At 46.4% G+C, this 18,908-nt stretch overlaps 1 protein-coding gene across 18 annotated transcripts in view; it reads left to right on the forward strand.

The window, feature by feature from the left end:
- The window catches only part of ZNF536 (zinc finger protein 536), a 492,422-nt gene that overhangs the window by 308,176 nt on the left and 165,338 nt on the right, over positions 1 to 18,908 (forward strand). For 17 of the 18 annotated variants that reach the window (XM_054538819.2, XM_054538823.2, XM_054538830.2 and 14 more), the window contains 2 exons: positions 2,521 to 2,673; positions 15,572 to 17,143. In XM_054538819.2, the coding sequence (XP_054394794.2) occupies positions 2,521 to 2,673; positions 15,572 to 17,143 (1,725 nt within the window). The remainder of the gene's footprint in view (positions 1 to 2,520; positions 2,674 to 15,571; positions 17,144 to 18,908) is intronic. The other variant, XM_054538833.2, reaches the window with a different exon arrangement.

The following is an 18,908-nucleotide window of genomic DNA, read 5'->3' on the forward strand; positions in this document are numbered from 1 at the left end:
TTTCACCCTGTTGGCCAGGCTAGTCTTGAACTCCTGACCTCAAATGATCCACCCACCTCAGCCTCCCAAAGTGTTGGGATTACAGACATGAGCCACCATGCCCGGCCCAATAATTATACTTCTGAAATCTGCCCCTGCCTACCTTCATCCTGAAGCCAACATCCAGGGCACCTTAGTCCTGCTTATAATTCAAATCAGCAGTGATTGGCCTCCTAACTTAAATTGGGTATCTCGACTATGTTGCCAGGAGCACTTGGGCAGAATTTTAATCAGGCTCATCATTATTTGCAGCTGACCTTCATGATCCCAGCAAAAGGGAAGCTGAGGGAGGCCGGGAGGGCAAATGCAGCATGCTCAGGTTTGGGGTGGGTGGGAGTGGGAGAAAGGTAGAAGGAGATGGCCTTGCCACTGTCTAAAGCTAGGGTATGTGGCTGGCTGGAAATGACATCTGGCCATCACTCCCTCTGGCAGCAGCTCCTGGTAGACTCAACCTCCAGGACATAGAGCCACTGTGACCGTAAGTAGAGCATTTGTCTGATGGTGACTTTGCAACACTCTCTTGTGTCCATTTCCCTGATCAATAAGCCATCTTTGGGGGCCTTTCCACATTCATTTGGACAACCACAATCTAGGGCTTGGTGGGGTGACTTTGAGTTCTAGATGTGGATGAGCCTAACTTCCTACTTGTGCAAAATTATAAGAAAAAATAGCTAGGTAATTATACCCTTTGAATCGCTCTCCAATGATGGTTAGAAGAGTTGGGGAGAATAGGATTAAAGTGAGATTTCAAATATAAATAACTGTGCCAGGGTGATATGGTCGTATACAGTCCAAGTGCAGAGAGAATGCTCCAAGCCAAGAGTTTCCACCGTTGCTTAGAGCGAATACTCAAATAAGAATTAAATGTCTCGGACCCAGTGTAGTGGCTCATGCCTATAATCCTAGCTCTTTGGGAGGCTGAGGCGGAAAGATTGCTTGAGGCCAGGAGTTCAAGACCAGCCTGGGCAACAAAGCAAGACCCTGTCTGTGCAAAAAATAGAAACTTAGCAAGGCATGGTGGCCTGCACTGTAATCCCAGCTACTTGGGAAGCTGAGGCAGGAGGATCACTTGTGCCCAGGAGTTTGAGGTTGCAACGAGCTATGATTGTGCCACTGCACTCCAGCTTGGGTGACAAAATGAGACGCTGTCTCAAAAAAAAAAAAAAAAAATTAAATGTGTTGTCCTTCATCTTTCTCATGGTCTACAAGTCTTCCCCTTTTGGCTGTTAGCAGAGAACACCAGGAACAGACGTTGAGGAGTAAAAGCAGTTTGCATTTTCCATTGCTTGGAAGGCACAGATCTTATTTATTGTGATCTCTGCAGAACTCGCAGATCTCATTATCCCAGAAGGTTCCCTTGTTCTCCTAGTGGGATTTACTGTGAGGCCTAGAGGGTGGGCTGGAAGCTACAGTGAGGAGGACCCTGCTATCCTCAGGAGCTTAGATTCTGTGCCAGGCCTTCAGGCTCCTGCTCTGTGGGGAGGTCCATGATTCTGGAAGAAAAGTGAACCCAGAGAAGGTTCTCTTGCTTCTCCTCCTCGAGTCCCCAATTGTTACCTCTTTGGCAGTGTGATGTCAGGCCTCGGGGGCTGCAATGACGTATCCTCCAACCACTGGACATTTTTCCAGTTTTATTTACTATTATGTCCCACAATTTCTTTGCAGAAGGCAGCCATATGTAAATTTTATTCCGTTTTCTAATGGTTTGGGTTACATAACAAATAATAGCAGGAAGGAAAATTTGTATCGATACTTGACAGAGGAAGTTCTCAAGTCACTGCAAAAAGATGTGTCTGCAGTGCTGTAAGTTTATGGGAGTTTTGCAGCTGAGTCTCTGCATATGACTTTGAATATGTCACTATATGTTTATCATGGGCTAATTGTGGAATCACATTTCCATACTTTTTCTTCTCCCTTTCATGAGATTACACCAGCCAGTGATGGATACAAGACTCTACAAGGAAGAAATGATCAGTTTTGGATAATTTTCTTTCCTGTCCCAAAATAGCCATATGTCTGCATGTCTTAGGGACTCAGCTGACACACATTTTTTTTTAATTTGTTGCTTGCTATAATGCAAATATGATTTCAGTCCTATAGTGAACTCTACAGTGAGTCCATATTATAAATTAATCAGATTCAACAAACACCAACATTTTTAAACTTTTGAAAAAAAATATTTAATAGGAACTAAGCAAAAGAAGAAATCAAACCAGCTGCTGACACAGCTGTTTCTTTTCTTGTTTAATTCAGTTCAATATAAAGGTAGCATATGCTGCTTAAAATGATGTTAGGAAAGATGAAATAATTTAAGAGAATAACAAGAAAATACATGAATTGTCAGCATTCTGTCAGATTTAAAGAATGAAATAGACAGGTGTAGTATTGACATGTTTAACTTTGTGTGGTGTTAGCAGTTTTGGTGTGAACAACTCCTGACATGTGCTGAAGTGATGTGAGAACGTTTCTCCTTCGCTGCAGACATTGGCGAGGAGGCTGGGAGATCCGCCGGTGTCCAGCAACCGGCGCTGCTTCGCGACAGAAGCCTGGGCTCGGCCATGAAGGACTGCCCGTACTGTGGGAAAACTTTCCGGACATCCCATCACCTTAAGGTGCACCTGAGGATACACACAGGTGAGAAGTCAGTGCATCCAGGGGCACAGCCCAGAGGAGGAGGAGGCCCCCGTCCTGCCTGCTTTCTGGCCCAGGTCCACAGCTGTGTGGGTCACTAACTCTGGAAGGTTCTCCCTGGGCCTGTCTAGCCACCACTGTATGGCTCAGAAGCGGCCCTCATTTCCTGATTCGTCACTTAACTAACATTCACCTCGCAAATGACACAGGGACTTGTAAATGTAGACTTGGATGGTCCTGGCCTGGGATAACTGGGTCATGTCTGAGCCTCTAGGGCATTTTGCTAATGGTTTCCTTCTGCTGTATTGAAGGAGTCCTTCCCCACACGCCTGTATGAACCAGGAGTCTCCCAGGTGTCAGTGATGGGGTCTCAGCTCAAACCTTCCTAAGTGCAGAAGGGAATGAAGCCACTTCCCCAAGCATCCAGGTAGAATAGGCTTTAGCCCAGCCTGTGTTACATGCCCAGACCTGGGACAGGGCAGCTGGAGTCCATCCCCGTCACTCCATGTGGCGTGGAGGAAAAGTGACTCTTCCCTGTGTCTCCTCAGAGGAGAAATTGAGATGCTCTTAGGCAAAGCGGGGCAAGTGGCTGCTGCACCCCCTGGCTGTTTCTCATGTTTCAGCGTCATACTAGACGAGGACTGGCTGGCAACCAGGAGTTCTCTGTGTCCCTCAGTCATCATCCTTTTTAGCTTTTCTGCTTGTTGCTTGCACATTGCCAATATAAAAAAAAATCTATCAGAGATATGGACACTTCCATTTTCTTTGATTTTCCTCCTGACACTTTATCTATTGGAGTATGAGCTGCTTCAGAGGCTAGACAAATATGCCATCTATTTTCAAAAATAATTGTGGTTTATTTCCCAAGGAATCAATAAGGCTCTGGGTTGCACAGGAATATTGAGTGCATGCGGGCTGCATGGGCATCGCGTAGGGGGAGACAAGAAACCCCTCACCTGGTGCCTCACCTGGTCCCCACAAATCTCCCTGACACCGAGAGAAGCCTGAGGACAGATGGGCACAGGTGGCCATGGGCCGAGTCACCAGCCCTGTTCATCCTTCATGCTTCTCTTGGAGTCATCTCAGGCCAAAGAGGTGTCTTTTAAAATGGTCCTCCAGGTCCCACCACTCTCCCAAAAGGCCTCATGCGACCTGCCCATGTCTTGCCCCGGCCCCATCCTGCCCCCTTCTTCATCCTCGGCACCTTTCTGAAACACCACCTGCATTCTCCCTGTTCCTCCAATGCAGAATGCCTGTTCCAGCTGCAGGACCTGTGTTCCTGCCCCTCCCTCCACCTGGAATCTTCCTCCAGGTGGTACCTGGGGCTTAGCTTTACTGGGATCTATTTGGAGAGGCTGCCCCTGACTATCCCACCTAAAACAGCCCTTGCATCCCCTGAAATATCTTCTTTATAAACTTAACAGTTTCAGAAATGACCCTGTTGGGCTCCATCGCTTATTTGTCTCCCACCAAACAGAGCGTAAGATTTGCACAGGTGGCAATATTGTCTATCTTTTGAATTGCTATCATTTCTATAACCCCAGGGTCTGCAAGGGCACCTTACACCCAGTAGGGGCAGATGAATTTATCTGAAATGTTGAATGACAGAAGAAATGCTCGAATAAGTGAGTGACTCCTCCTGTCTTCCCTGCATTGTTCAAGGTGGCACAGAGGAGTCAAGGGCTGTAGGGAAAGTGGCCCCTTCCCCAGGGAACACAGGAACCCATCAGAAACCACGGCCTGACAGTCAGGCTGCAAGCGCTGGTTTCTTGGGCATAGACAAAGTGGAAGATCCTCTTCCCCGGGAGTTCAGGGAGGGGGCCTTGCATTTTGATCTCAGGGTCTTTGCCCTTTGAACTTCTCTGCCAGATACTTGCATGGCTTGCTGCTTCCCCTTCAGAGTCTGGCTCTGATGCCCCCTTCTCTGTGAGGCCCACCCACATGGCAGTGCACCCCCCACCCCACCAGGACTTTCTAGACCCCTTTCCTTCCCTGTGTCACTTCTCTCTATAGTGCTCACAGCATCTGACACACCATGCATTTGTATTTCGTTGTTGTTTCTCTCCATGCACTAGAATGTGAACTCCTTGAGAGCAAAGGCTGTGTCTGTTTGTCCAGCTGTGTCCCCAGCCTAGAACAGAGCCTGGCCCATGTAGGCACTTAGAAAGTATTTGCTGACCCAGGCATTCCTGCGTCAATTTGTGAAAGTGACCAGGCTCGAAGGCAGTCAGCCTAGACATCTGGTTTTCTCAGATGATGCCAATATCCATTTTCCTCCCCAGATTGGAGCCAGGGTTGTGGTGGTGGTTGGGCGGGGTGGGGACCCGCAGATTGCCAGGATATGGAAGGTGGTCCACGGGGCACCCACCCTTGAGCTGTCTGCAGGAATGTGGAAAACAGGCCAGGCATGTCTTGTCTTGTGTATTTCATGTCGACACGAACCCTGGACCACATTTCCCAGCCAGGTGGTGGCTTTCCATGGGTAAGGTCAGCCTTGCAGGGTGTAAGAGACAGTGAGGAAAGGCGGCGCCTCTCAACGAGGGGCTTCACTAACCCTGTCGCCCCAAGGCCAGTCAGCTTCCCCGGGGGTAAGAGAAGACACTCCACAGAATATTTCCAGGCAACTTAGGACCAAAGCTGACATAAGTTCTGGATAACCTGGGAGAGAGCAAATGGTTATTGCTCTTTGCAGTTTTCAAGCTTGAGAAAGACTAATGTTTCTGAACTTCTGCTTCACAAACCTCGGAATAGTCTTTGGAGACATTGAGAGAGACATGATAGGGCCATAGACAGAGGCATTCTGGAAACTTCCTAGAATCAGAGAGAAAATGAAAGAAGCCATGGAAACATCACACCACCTCCACCACTCCTCGGAAGCAGCATTTGCCGTGTGTAAAAGGCAGAATGGTAACCAGATAAAGATCAATTTCCTTTTTATCTAAGAACAAAGAAGCTGGAAAATGCTTACACTTGTGCATTTGAATAGAACAGAAAGTGTTACATGTTATAAATCACCCAAATAAACATCTATTATGACAATGTAAAAGTGTAGATTACACAAGTAATTAAAAATCAAAATCAACGTATTTGTTAATAAGTGATTTCATGTGGGACTCAAGTTGGTGAGAGGCCCTAACTGCCTTCTCTTTTGGCCCTGGTGTCTCTCCTTGTTCCAAATACCATACAGTTTTTGTATTTCTAAATGACATGGCCAGAGGACAGCAGTCTTATTATGAAACAAAAATACATGTACTCCAAAATGCCATCTTTTTGAAGTTTTTAAACAATGGACTCATATGAGCACATTTAAAAACCCAACGTGTAATAAATATATTTTTAATTGGGATATCAGATGGCACCTTCTCTGTATTTTTTCTGTCCAACTGCATCTTTATTGGAAGTCTCGATCATGTAACATCAATGGATAAAACCTCTCTCCCTTTTCTCCCCACTGCATTAAGTCAATTACTGTTTCTCTTCTAACTCCTGTTTATTGGAGAGGTGCTGACTAGATGCACCAGTCAGGTTGTTCTGAACACCTGGGAGCCCGGGAGAGCCTATGGGTCACTAGAATGTTTCTGGTGCACCCTAAGCTTCATCCAGGTCCACAGGTGACCAAGAGGAGGCTCCTGCAGGACCTCAGGTGTCCCCAAGGCCATCAGATCCTGGACGCTGCCTCGCTCTGGCACCAGGCAGGGCAGACATTGATGGCTGCTTGACTCAGAGGGGGCTGAACTTCTCTCCTCATGGAAACATTACCCTGGGCAGACTGGGGTCCAATAACTGGATATGGACAATTTTTCTTCTACAGCACAGTGTCTGCGATTCAAATTCAGAGCCCGTTACTGCAGGCTCAGAAAGGAGATTGCATCAGTCAAGGTTCTCCAGAGAAACAGCACCGATACGAAATGTATATATGGCCAGGCACAGTGGCTCATACCTGTAATCCCAGTACTTTGGGAGGCCGAGGCGGGAGGATTGTTTGAGCCCAGGATTTCAAGACCAGCCTGGGCCACATAGTGAGACCCCATCTCTATAAAAGGAAAGAAAAGAAAAGAAAAGAAAAGGAGATATGCCCCCCAACCCACACGCACACAGGAGAGATTTATAAGAAATTGGCTCAAGTGATTATGGAGGCTGAGAAGTCGTAAGATCCAAGATCTGTAATTGGTGAGCTGGAGACTCAGGAGAGCTGATGGTGTAAATTCCAGTTCGAGTCTGAGCCAGAATGCAGGAGACCAATGTCCCAGCTGAAAGACAGCCAGGCAGAGCGAGTGCACTCCCCCTTGCTCAGCCTTTTGTTCTATTCACACCTTCAACAGATTGGACAAGGTGCACCCACATTGGAGAGGGCCACCTTCTCTACTCAGCCCACCCATTCAAACGTTCATCTCATCCAGAAACACCCCCACGGACACATCCAGAAGAATCCTTAACCAAATATCTGGGCACCCTGCGGCCCAGTCAAATTGACACACAAAAATTGCCATCACAGAGATACATCAGCAAACATCTAGTTGTAACATGCAATGGGGAGGGCGCATGTCCCCAGAGTCTCCTGAGAGGCTGGCAAATCATTTCAGGATTGGTCTTCATGCACACATGCCATTCTTTCCCTCCATGTCCCCTCCCTGCGCACTACCTTGGGAAGCCAGGTGCCTGGGGGTACTCTGGAAGGTCTGATGTATCTGTTTTGTGTGTACAGGAAGCAGGCAGATGCTGACAGGTCCCTGAAAGGCTGGGGGAGGCGTGGCCCCCTGATGGGTGAGCACCTCATGCGTGGCTGCCGGACTCCTGGCTGGGTTCCCTGCGGCGGCTCTCCCATGTGTGGGTTTTTCAGGATGGGGTTGTTGTCTCAAGGAATGACCATTGTAGAGAAATGTAATAAGCAACTTCACTCGTGAAAACTTGGAGGCATGAAAGTTCAGGGACTAATTAAAAATAAATCTCATTAGTTTCTTCCCCCTCTCGAGTTCTGCGAGTGGTTTATTAATCTGATTTTGATGTGCCGCATGTTCCAGCCCCGAGTCGGGAACCTCTTTGTGGGAATGGATCTGCACAGGGAAGTCAGTGGTGTTTTCCCAGAGGTCTCAGCTGTGATCACGAGGGGCTCAGCACTGGGCTGAAGGGCACGCCCGGCACCCCCCATCTCCTGGCTGCTGTCTTCACAGCACAGCTCCTGAATGCTGGCTGGGCTCTCACCTGTATTCTTTTCCCTTTCCTATAGGACCAAGGAGGATTGTGGAAGGGAGGGCGTTCTCCCTTGCAGCCCCCAAAGGGCTGCACACCCTGTCAGGTGTAGGGAGGGAGACCTGGACATTATTTTGCCTTGTGACTACAAAGCATGACAGCAACTGGCTGAACACAGAACTCAGCCCGCGGGGATGGAGTAACGGCACAATAACAGTGATGGTAGTTCCCAAGTTGTATCCACGCCCATATGCAGGCTCTGTGCTAGACACTGCACATTAACTCGCCCCTTCATCCCTACAGCACCTCAGTCACCAAGGCTCCATCCCCTGCCCCGCTGCAGGGGAGGGCGCTGAGCCTCAGAGACAGAGACGTGAAGTTATCCCGCCCCAGAGTTGTCCAGGCTTGGATTAAAGGTTATAATCAGATCTGCCTAATTCAGAATCTCATTCTCTTCACCGCTGCACTGTATTGCTACTTTTTACTTTTCTGAGTGAATTTCTGGCTTGTTTTAGGGAATTAATGCAACATTTCTTTGACAGTGTGTGTCCACACCATACCCAACAGGAAGGAAAGAAGTGACTTGTACTCACAAGTGGTGTTGGCGCAGCCTCCAGGGAATTTAAAAGGGAAGTACTGTGCACCCCGGCTCCTCCTCGACCCCTCCCTCAGACTGGCCCCAGGCCAGGCTTCCTTGGCCCCACGTGCTTGGGTTTCCCCACTAGCACAGCGAGGTTAGGGGTGAGGCATGGCCACTGTGGCATGTGGAGGTGCTCTGACCTCCTGGGATGGAAACGGGGTGGGGGTGAGTGGGAGTGGAATCACTTCCAGCATCACAGAGCTGATAAACTTCTCATGCTATGGTGGAAACCACCTTTCATCTTCAAAGTGCTTCCTGAGCAGCAGCTGGTACATACACATGGGTGGAAATGAAACTTCCAGCCGGCCCCATCCAGGTGCCTTATGGCTGGTGTCTACATGTCTTACCTTTGATGCTTCTATGTAAGGTATCCAGGCTGTTTTCACACACTGGATAAATATAAAAGCACCTTGCATACATTTTCAAAAAGGAATCGGTTGAAATGGGTGTTCTTCTCATTTCCTTTTCCAAAAAGAGAGCATGCATTTTTGCCGTTAGTGGGGGAGCAACCACCTGAGTAATGATGAAAAAATTTTAAAAAATTGAAAAAAAAGATCTCCAAAAGGAGATAAGTCTTTTTTTCTTTTTGTTTTGAATTAAAATTCCATCATTTTTCTATTTCCGAGATGAACTAAAAGCCCGGTTTATTCCTCCTCGGTTCCCTATCCTTGCTTTTCCTGCCTTAATGACATCCTAAACTTTTGTTGAAAATAATTGATTGAATTTAAATTTCCTTAAAAGTTGAAGAGGTAATGTTACAGTATAAATTTCCTACCAAACACTAAGTAGGGAAATATCCATTAGTGAAATTAACTACAGTTTCTAGGTAGCTAACAATGTGCTGTATACAGTAGGGCATGGCTAATGAACACTGCAGTGGGTGATATTTCATTATACAAATTAATGCTCACATTTTAATGGGAAAGTCACATAATGAATCTGGGCTTCAGTGACAGCAATTAGAGACACAGATTGTCCCCTTCTGGACAAGGCACTGTTTAGCAATAAGCAGCTGTGTGAAAAGTCTTCAGGTTTACAACATATATATGCTTTGGGGGAATTAGTGTACAATTTATATTAATGTACTGAAGCTTTGCTGCAAAGACACCACCATATTTATCTCTCCTGGTGTTAACTAAGTAAAGAGATGGAGAAGGACTAAATAAATATCAAATTGAGGATGCAAATAAAGGAAAATATTCAGTTGCTCAACTTAAAAGTGAAACACTTTTGGAGATTTAGCAAAAAAAAAAAAAAAAAAAAAAAACCAAAAAAATTAGAAGCATGAATCACATCTTAAACCTTAAAATGGTTTCCAAAGATAATATGAATCCACCTGTTATTTTTGGAGAGGTGCTGGTGGGAACTTGCTCTAAATAGCTCTAGAATAACTCCCTGGAACAGTGAGGGTTCCTTTGACATATCAAGAGCAAAGTAGAGGCTCAGAATTACAAAAGATATGACCATGTAAAAATAGGTAGAGTGAACTAATTAAACCACCTGGTTGTATATTTCTAGAAATTGATGATACAGTGACTTGGGAGAGGTTATCAATGATATTCTAAATCTAAATATATATCTTATGCCATATGTCAGTGGGAAGCTGGCTTACTGTATGACAGTTCCAATAATTTCATTAATCCATTGGAATGATGAACTGCGGCCTTTTAATTTCATTATGCCTTTTCTAGCAAAACTCTTCTTTCTAGAAATGCATTGTTTGGGCCCACATCTTACTCCTTTAAAATATAGTGAGAGGTTTCCCTGCAGAAGGCTACCAGTGTTCGTAGCTGCTTCCTTTAGTGAGGAAAGAGCCCCATTCTGCACATTTCACAATGACTGCCTGCTCCAGACCCCATCTGTAAAATAGAGCACTGTGACCCTTCAGTGTTTGAAAAGTTTTGAGATAGGTACCAATATTTAAAAATTAAGATACTGCACACAGAAACCTCATAGATATGACACTTTTCTTTTTTCCTTTTCTTTTTTTTAGAGACAGGGTCTCACTCTATCCCCCAGGTTGGTGTGCAGTGGTGCAATCATAGCTCACTGCAGCCTCCAACTCCTGGACTCAAGCGATCCTCCTGCCTCAGCCTCCCAAGTAGCTTAGACCACAGGTGTGTGCCACCCCACCTGCTTAATTTTTAAATTTTTTGTAGAGACGAGGTCTCCCTGTGTTGCCCAGGCTGGTCTTGAACTCCTGGACCCAAGCGATCTTCCTGCCTGGCCTCCCAAAGTGCTAGCGTTACAGGCCTGAGCCACCATGCCTGGCTGAGACTTTTCTTGGAAAATCAAAGATTCTGGTGCCCACAGTTGGTTAGAGTTGAGTGACACTGTGCTCCAGGAGAGAACGGCTGTTTTGCATACTTATCTGCGTGGTTCTGCCTGCATGTGAGTGTGTGGCACATATAACAGATAAACACAAAGCAATGAACCACAAACATCATGGAGGTCACCAGAGGACTCATGACCCCCTGGAAACCTTGAGGGCAGCCTGAGTGGTCCCCTCAGTAGATGGGACTCATTTATGGCCTCATTGGCCAATCACTCAACTAGACAGAGTTGCTGGCAGGGTCTGGGGCTGCCTGTAGCATGGGGCTGCCCAGGCAAGGCAGGCCTGAGTCTCAGGCAGAGGCCAGCCTTGTTTGGGCAGGGCTAGGCAGGCCCAATGCCTGGCTCTTTTGGCATGGATCTGGCCATGTCCAGAGGCCTGGGATTTGCTAGAGTTAGCCCAGAGCGCTTGGGCGGAAGAGCACATCCAGATGCAGAGGCCTTGGCTGGGAAGCGGTTCTCAGCTCAGGTAGACTCAGCATCTGCCTGTGCCGGCCAAATGAAAGAGCAGATGTAGACTGCACCCCGGAGCCTGTGAAATGTGCTGTTAGGCCTCTCCTTGTGGTTGCTGCCCCACCCCGTCTAGGCCAACATTGTAAGTAGTTTGCCTCCTGAGCACTCTGAAATGGGCCTTCTGAGGAAAGAATGCCTGGGAAACAGCTGGGATGTTTCCAGTGGAGCACAAGGCCCTGGGGCTGCTGGGGTTCTAAGGAGGTTCCCAGCTCAACCTCTGGGTGTGCCTGGCTAGAAATACTCCCTGGCCGGGGCTCACTTTCATCTCCAAAGCCTTTCCCTGTGCCCCTTGTTGGATAGGAAGCCCGGAAAGGGGAGCGAGGGCTTTGAGACAGAGGGCAGGGGGGGTTCTTCCAATCATTTAGCGATTACGAGGAAATTAAAATTGAGCTTGATTCTTTGTGAACATAAGTCCAAAGGGGAAGGGTTTGTCCCCTGGAACAGCGTCCCCACCTGGAGCACTTAACTGAGGAATTGGGATGATCGGAAGAAGCCACCCAAACCAAGCCATTTAGCGACCCAGCAGGAGGTGGAACTGTATAGAGAAATGGACAGAAAGAGCAGTGCAGCCCTTTCATCCCAGTGCAGAAGGCAGAGGAAGCGTGGGTGGAGAGCTTTCTAGAAACTTGCATAGCACGTGCAGTCAGAAAACCCTTGAAAGCTCATGAAGCAGCCCCTAATTCACCAGGCCTGGGCCCGTGGAGACTCCAATGCTAGGAATTAGCCTTTCTTGTTTCTCAGCTCTGGCTTTTATTCTCTGGAGCAGTGAGGGGCAAGGCCTATTTTGAACTCTAAAGACAGTGGGTGGAGTGAAGGGATGCTATCTTCCTGCACAGTCGCAAGCTGTGTGTGAGTGTGAGAGTGCGTGTGCATGAGCTCTGCTAGCCTGCTATATGATATGTCTCCTCCAAAAGCCATGAGAGCAGGGGACCTGCCTCTTTGGTTTTTACTCAGTTTCCAGGGTCAAGAAAGGAGGTTGCAAGTGTTTATTCATTCATCCATTGGTTCACTCCATCAAAAAAATGTGTGTGAATCAAACTGAAGGTTTCTGAGTCAGTGGGTGACATGTATGTGCACAAGTCTCACTGGCTGTATTCAGGAGACTTAGTTTAGCTCCTAAATGAGCTTAGGATTGGGGTGAGACCCCACAGAACATGTGCTTCAACGTGTCTTATTACAGGTTGAGGAAGAAAAAGTCCCAAGACCAGGATTCTGTGTCCAGTGGAGTTCAGAGTAGCGTAGGTGTCCAGTCCTTAGTCTAGATTCTCAAATACCTCCTGAGGTCTAGACTGTCTTCCCTGCTAAACCATTCATGGTTCCCACTTCAAAGGCACTTCCAAGGAAGGCTGCCTACAATGGTTCCCCACTCAGGATCCACAGAGGGCCACCTGGGAAAGTCCCGAAAGATCCCAAAACCAAGTTTGCATCTTTGGCCAGTTAATTCAGAATGTGGGGAGGTGGGACCAGGTATCAGCACTTTGTCAAGCCCCCAAGGCAATTCCAGGTTGGTTTTTCAAGGGATTGTCTTTACATGTCTGCATCAGAATTATAGGGACGCTTACAAGGCCAACTTCTGTGCCGACCCCAGACCCAGGGAATCAGAACTGCTGTGCCTTAGGGCCAGAACTGGTGTCTTAGCACACTCCCCTGGTGGTTCTAATGCACAGTACAGTTTGAGTACTACCACTCCCATGTGCCTTTCTTTTTTTTTTTTTTTTTTTTGAGATGGAGTCTCTCTGTGTCTCCCAGGCTGGAGTGCAGTGGCGCCATCTCAGCTCACTGCAAGCTCCGCCTCCTGGGTTCACGCCATTCTCCTGCCTCAGCCTCCCAAGTAGCTGGGACTACAGGCGCCCATCACCATGCCTGGCTAATTGTTTGTATTTTTAGTAGAGACGGGGTTTCATCATGTTAGCCAGGATGTTCTCGATCTCCTGACCTTGTGATCCTCTCACCTCAGCCTCCCAAAGTGCTGGGATTACAAGTGTGAGCCACTCCACTCGGCCTCCTGTGTGCCTTTCAAACATGTATCCGTTGGAAAGAGACACGCACATCCTCTGTGCATCCCCACAGTCCCCACCCAGAAAGGCAGCCCTCCACATCCCCAGGCTTGAGAGGAAAGTCCACGTTCCCCCTCTTTAGCTCTGCTAATGAATGCCTGTGCTTTCTCTACGGCCCCTTTGCCTGCCAGATGCATGTAATCATTTCCAGGTGCATTTCTAAAACACAGACTGAGTCCCACCCAGCACCTGCCGGCCTCACCTCTGCAGGCTTTCATCGCCCGGCCCTCCCGCAGGGCTTGCTCTCACCTGTAGGCCAGGATCCTGAGTTTCTAGGTAGGCTTGCCTGCTGCGGGCTCCATCACAACCCCTCTAAGTTTCAGGGACTACCTCTGTCACACCTGATCACTGGGCTTCCAGGTAAGCTGAATCAGCCATGACATCCTGCTGCCCAGCAGCGCCCCATCCCAGCCTGGCCTGCAATAGGATGTCTACATAGCAGTAGCTCAATGAGTCTGAGTCTAACCCGGGACTGACTCCAAGAAGGGGGAAATTACTGCCTGAAATTCTCTGTACCTTTACCCCAAAGGGGACAGAGCCTTCCTCCTAGATTCCTGTCATTGGTCTAGCTAGAGATGACTGTGACCTTTATGTTTAGAGAAACGGATTCCCTGCTGGGTTCCTTTCCTAGACCTAAGGGCCACCTCTGAAAAAGTGTCCAGGAGAGATCTCAGCTGCTCATAGCACCTGGCACCCTTGTTCTGATAAGACAGGCAGGGTGTCTATGGTTCTGGCACGCGATCTGGAGATGACATGGCATCTCCTGCTCAGAGCCAGGTTGGTGGCCCTCTTGTTCACAAAGTCCACGCCGCCAAATGCCCTGTGCCTGGAGAACTGGGACTCATGCCTTCCGCTGAGACTAGACACCATTCACTGATGATTTGTTGTAACTTTTTAGATCAGTCTATTTTACAATAGAACAGAGGAAGGGGAGGGGGAATAGTTGAGGTTCCTGGAAGAAATAATTGTGGATATTGACAAGGCACCATTGTGAATAAGAGAGCAGGGACTGTCACAGTCCCCATTCCTTCCAGAGAGCCTTTTGATTGCAAAGTCTAGAAAAGACCTGGGATTGCTAACAAATTCTTGGAATATATTTAAATCTGCAGTCATTTACCTTCTTCCCCTTCTCTATCCCACAATGCCAGCAAGTGTAAGTTGTCTCTTCTGGTATCTTTTTCTATCTTGGAAAGAACAATAGAAGTTGGGGGTGTTGAATTTAAATAAATATTTAATTCATGAAAATTATCTTATATGTTTTAAAACACTCTTTAAAGCTATTTTTATTCTCTAGAAAGCGCTTATTATAGGTAAATTACACATTTTACTACCGGAGCATTAGGTTTGCCATTAGTACAAATTTAAGGCACTACAAAGACCAGTAGATAATGTTAATTTCAAATACAGAAACTAAATATATTTTGTGCCTTTTTATTACTCATTTTCTTTTAAGTTTTATTGACTGCTTTTTATCTTAACTATATGTCTTTACATGCTGCAATCATAATGCACTGTAATGGTATTAATATTTTATAGAATCTGTATTTATAGTTCTTTATTTAGAAACAGTGCAGTAGGTCTGCAGATATCTGAGCCCGTCTGGAATGGTGCCCTCCAAATAATGATAAATTACTTGTGCAGTATGCCATTTGCTAATTATATCCATGATTTACTGCAGAGCAAGACTTAAATCATTCATTTCAGTCTTGCGTAACAGTGCCATAAAATTTTTAGGTTTAAAAATGGTTTCCATGTGTATAATTTAAACAAATTTTAGAGCTATTGTATACACAAAATATTGCAACCACCCATTTGTTACATACTTTCTCTTTTTAAACTTCTACTTTTAATGATCACTGTGGCTGAAATTATTATGCTTAATTTTCATAATCATAGCTTTTAAATCTACAGCCGTTTTCACATGTTAGATAAAGAAAAAGATAGCTAATTGTGTGTAGATAGTATGTCATTCCTGAATAGTCCCAAATGGTACAAAACCATTAAAAAAGCTTAAGAGTACGAATTATTCTTCTATTAAAAAACAGTTGTTCTCTAATTATTAGTTTGAGCTGCTTTGTTTCAAAGAACAAATGTTGATCCTTCCAGCCTCGTTCAGCACACCAAAATGAGATAAACGCCTCTTTTTTTTTCTTATATCAAAATCTTGCAGGTGAGAAACCCTACAAGTGTCCGCACTGTGACTATGCCGGCACACAGTCAGCATCCTTAAAATACCACTTAGAGCGACACCATCGGGAGCGGCAGAACGGGGCTGGGCCACTGTCTGGGCAGCCCCCAAATCAAGACCACAAGGATGAGATGTCAAGCAAAGCTTCTCTGTTCATCAGGCCAGACATCCTGAGGGGGGCCTTCAAGGGTCTCCCTGGAATCGACTTCAGAGGAGGCCTTGCATCTCAGCAGTGGACATCAGGGGTTCTCTCCTCCGGAGATCACTCGGGGCAGGCCACCGGCATGTCTTCGGAGGTCCCCTCAGATGCTCTGAAAGGCACTGACCTTCCTTCCAAAAGCACCCACTTCTCTGAGATTGGAAGAGCTTATCAAAGCATCATGAGCAACGGTGTGAATTTCCAAGGGTCCTTGCAAGCTTTCATGGACAGTTTTGTCCTCAGTTCCTTGAAGAAGGAGAAGGACATGAAGGACAAAGCCCTGGCTGACCCCCCTTCCATGAAAGTCCACGGAGTGGATGGTGGCGAGGAGAAACCCAGTGGCAAGTCCTCCCAGAGGAAGTCCGAGAAATCTCAGTATGAACCCCTGGACTTGTCTGTGCGGCCAGATGCCGCCTCCCTCCCGGGCTCCTCGGTAACTGTGCAGGACAGCATCGCGTGGCACGGCTGCTTGTTTTGTGCTTTCACAACATCCTCCATGGAGCTCATGGCCCTTCATCTCCAGGCCAACCACCTGGGCAAAGCAAAACGCAAAGATAACACCATTGGGGTCACAGTCAACTGCAAAGACCAAGCCCGGGAGGCAAGTAAGATGGCCCTGCTGCCCTCGTTACAATCAAACAAAGACCTGGGCCTCTCCAATATGATCAGCTCTCTAGACTCTGCTTCTGAGAAGATGGCCCAAGGTCAGATCAAGGAGACTCTGGGGGAGCAGAAGAGCGGCACATGGACCGGCCATGTGGACCCTGCATTTTGTAACTTCCCATCAGACTTCTACAAGCAGTTTGGTGTTTACCCAGGCATGGTTGGCTCAGGGGCCTCCAGTTCCTGCCCCAACAAGGAGCCTGATGGAAAGGCCCACTCTGAAGAGGATGCCCCCATCCTGATCCCCGAAACCACGAGTAAGAACACTACTGATGACCTCTCCGACATTGCCTCCTCAGAGGACATGGACTCCTCCAAGGGAGAGAACAACGATGAAGAGGATGTTGAAACCGAACCGGAAATGATGACCAAGCCACTGTCTGCCCTCAGCAAAGACAGCAGCAGCGATGGAGGGGACAGCCTGCAGCCCACAGGCGCCCCCCAGCCCGTCCAGGGACTGGTCTCACCTTTATCCCAAGCACCGGAGAAGCAGTGGCACAGCCAGGGTCTTCTCCAAGCCCAGGACCCCTTGGCGGGCCTGCCAAAGCCGGAGCGGGGGCCCCAGAGCCTGGACAAGCCGATGAACATGCTGTCGGTCCTCAGGGCCTACAGCTCTGATGGCTTAGCAGCCTTTAACGGACTTGCAAGTAGCACAGCAAATTCTGGATGTATCAAGAGGCCAGACTTGTGTGGTAAGTTTTAGAATCCTCTTCCTATAGTTCATTTCCCAAAACATCAGTGCTGAATTGTGCATTAAAAAAAAAAATGGGGTAGACTTATCCATGAGCAACTTTTGAATGAAATATTTGAAAAAACCCTCAATGCTGTATCTGCAATGTAGACAATCATAAAAGTCCATTTTGTTTAGAAGTTTTAGAACTCTTACTTTTGTGTTCTAATTTGCATTATAATGTACTAAAATGCCTGTACAGAAGGCATGGAAAGGGGGTGGTCTCTCACCACGTGAACTACTCCTGTTTGCCATCTAGAACTTGAAGGGGGGAAAATCAACTTACAAAACAAAAATGAAAAGAGACATGGTAACTTGCAAATTCTTCAGTATTTTCAATTTATGCAAACGATGCCTAAAGACAATTCCTTACTGCTTTGCTAAGCCAAATCTGCTTTCTTAAAGTTTTCTTTTATTGACTTAGAGGATACTAAAATCATATCACACTAACAACAGTATAGAAATAAAGCGACCTTCTCTCCAAAGAGGGAGATGGTTTCTGGGTGTTTGTGACTCATTTTTAGACAAACCAAATGGCAGTTACTGTGACTTTGGCCTTCTGCGCTTGCCTTCTGTTTGTCTGTCTGTTCACCTGTCTGTCTGTTGCTCTAACAAGACATGTTCATTGTGAAGTCCCTGAACAGTAGTGATGTGACCCTGTGCATCTTGGATTCATGCTTGTCTGATCCTGTAGCAAACTGACACTTCTTTATCTCCTTAAAGCATATGGGTACCCCAAAGGAATTCCAGATTTCAGAACATCATTGTAAGTTTAAGGACTAGGTTTGGATCAAATGAATGTTGGGGTGGGCAGGGGGAATCAAAGTCATTCTCTTGGCACCCTGATATCCGTATTTGGAAGCCTTTCTCCGAAAAGAAGCTCAATGCATTCTTCCCTTTGAAACCAGCTCCAAATATCCTCACCAGAGACAAATGACCATGATACCTTTCCATCTGTAATTTATGAATGGATTTCTGTAATTTTACTTCACCTGTGGAAGGAAGGCAGGAAGGGAGGAAGGGAGGATGGAAAAAAGGAAGGAAGGAAGGAAGGAAGGAAAGATGGGAGGGAGGGAAGGAAAGAAAAGGGAAGGAAGCGGGGAAATAGAAGAGAATATTTTTGAACCTCAACATCCTGTTGTTCCTTTAAGCACAGAGCAGAATTCAGGAAGCTAGACTCTGGGTTCGTAATTTAGATTGATGTATTTCTTTTATTCCTCTTCTTCCCTAATTCATTAGGAACTGAATCAAGCGGTCAGAAATATTTTTTTGAATTGTCGAAAATCACTAAATGGATTTCTGACAGCTCAAAAAAATATTGACAGTTCCTTATGCTGAGTGATTCACAAGGCCCCATTAACCACTACCCCCAGATCTATTTTTAGCCACATACAATTCATTAGTTTTGAAGCTGTTAAAAACAATATTTAAAAGAAGGGAAAAAAGGGTTTTATGTCAGTCCAAATTTTTTCCCTTTTTTTTTTTAACTGGGGGAGCAATGTTTGAGGCATTTTTTTTTTCATTGTTGTTTTAGGTTTGTGATCGGGGTGGTTTCTTTTTTATTGTTGTTTAGAGTCTTTTTTTTTAAAGTCTATTTTCAGTTCTTTCAACTACCTACGTAGGACCATAGTCCCTGCCAGGAATCCATGCATCAGAAAAGATCAAAACCTGGCATGTTCATGAGCTCATTATTATTGAAATGAGCTCATATTACCCCTATTAATTTT

This window comes from Pongo abelii, chromosome 20 (assembly GCF_028885655.2).
Source record: "Pongo abelii isolate AG06213 chromosome 20, NHGRI_mPonAbe1-v2.0_pri, whole genome shotgun sequence".
In the NCBI taxonomy this organism is placed as follows: Eukaryota; Metazoa; Chordata; class Mammalia; order Primates; family Hominidae; genus Pongo; species Pongo abelii.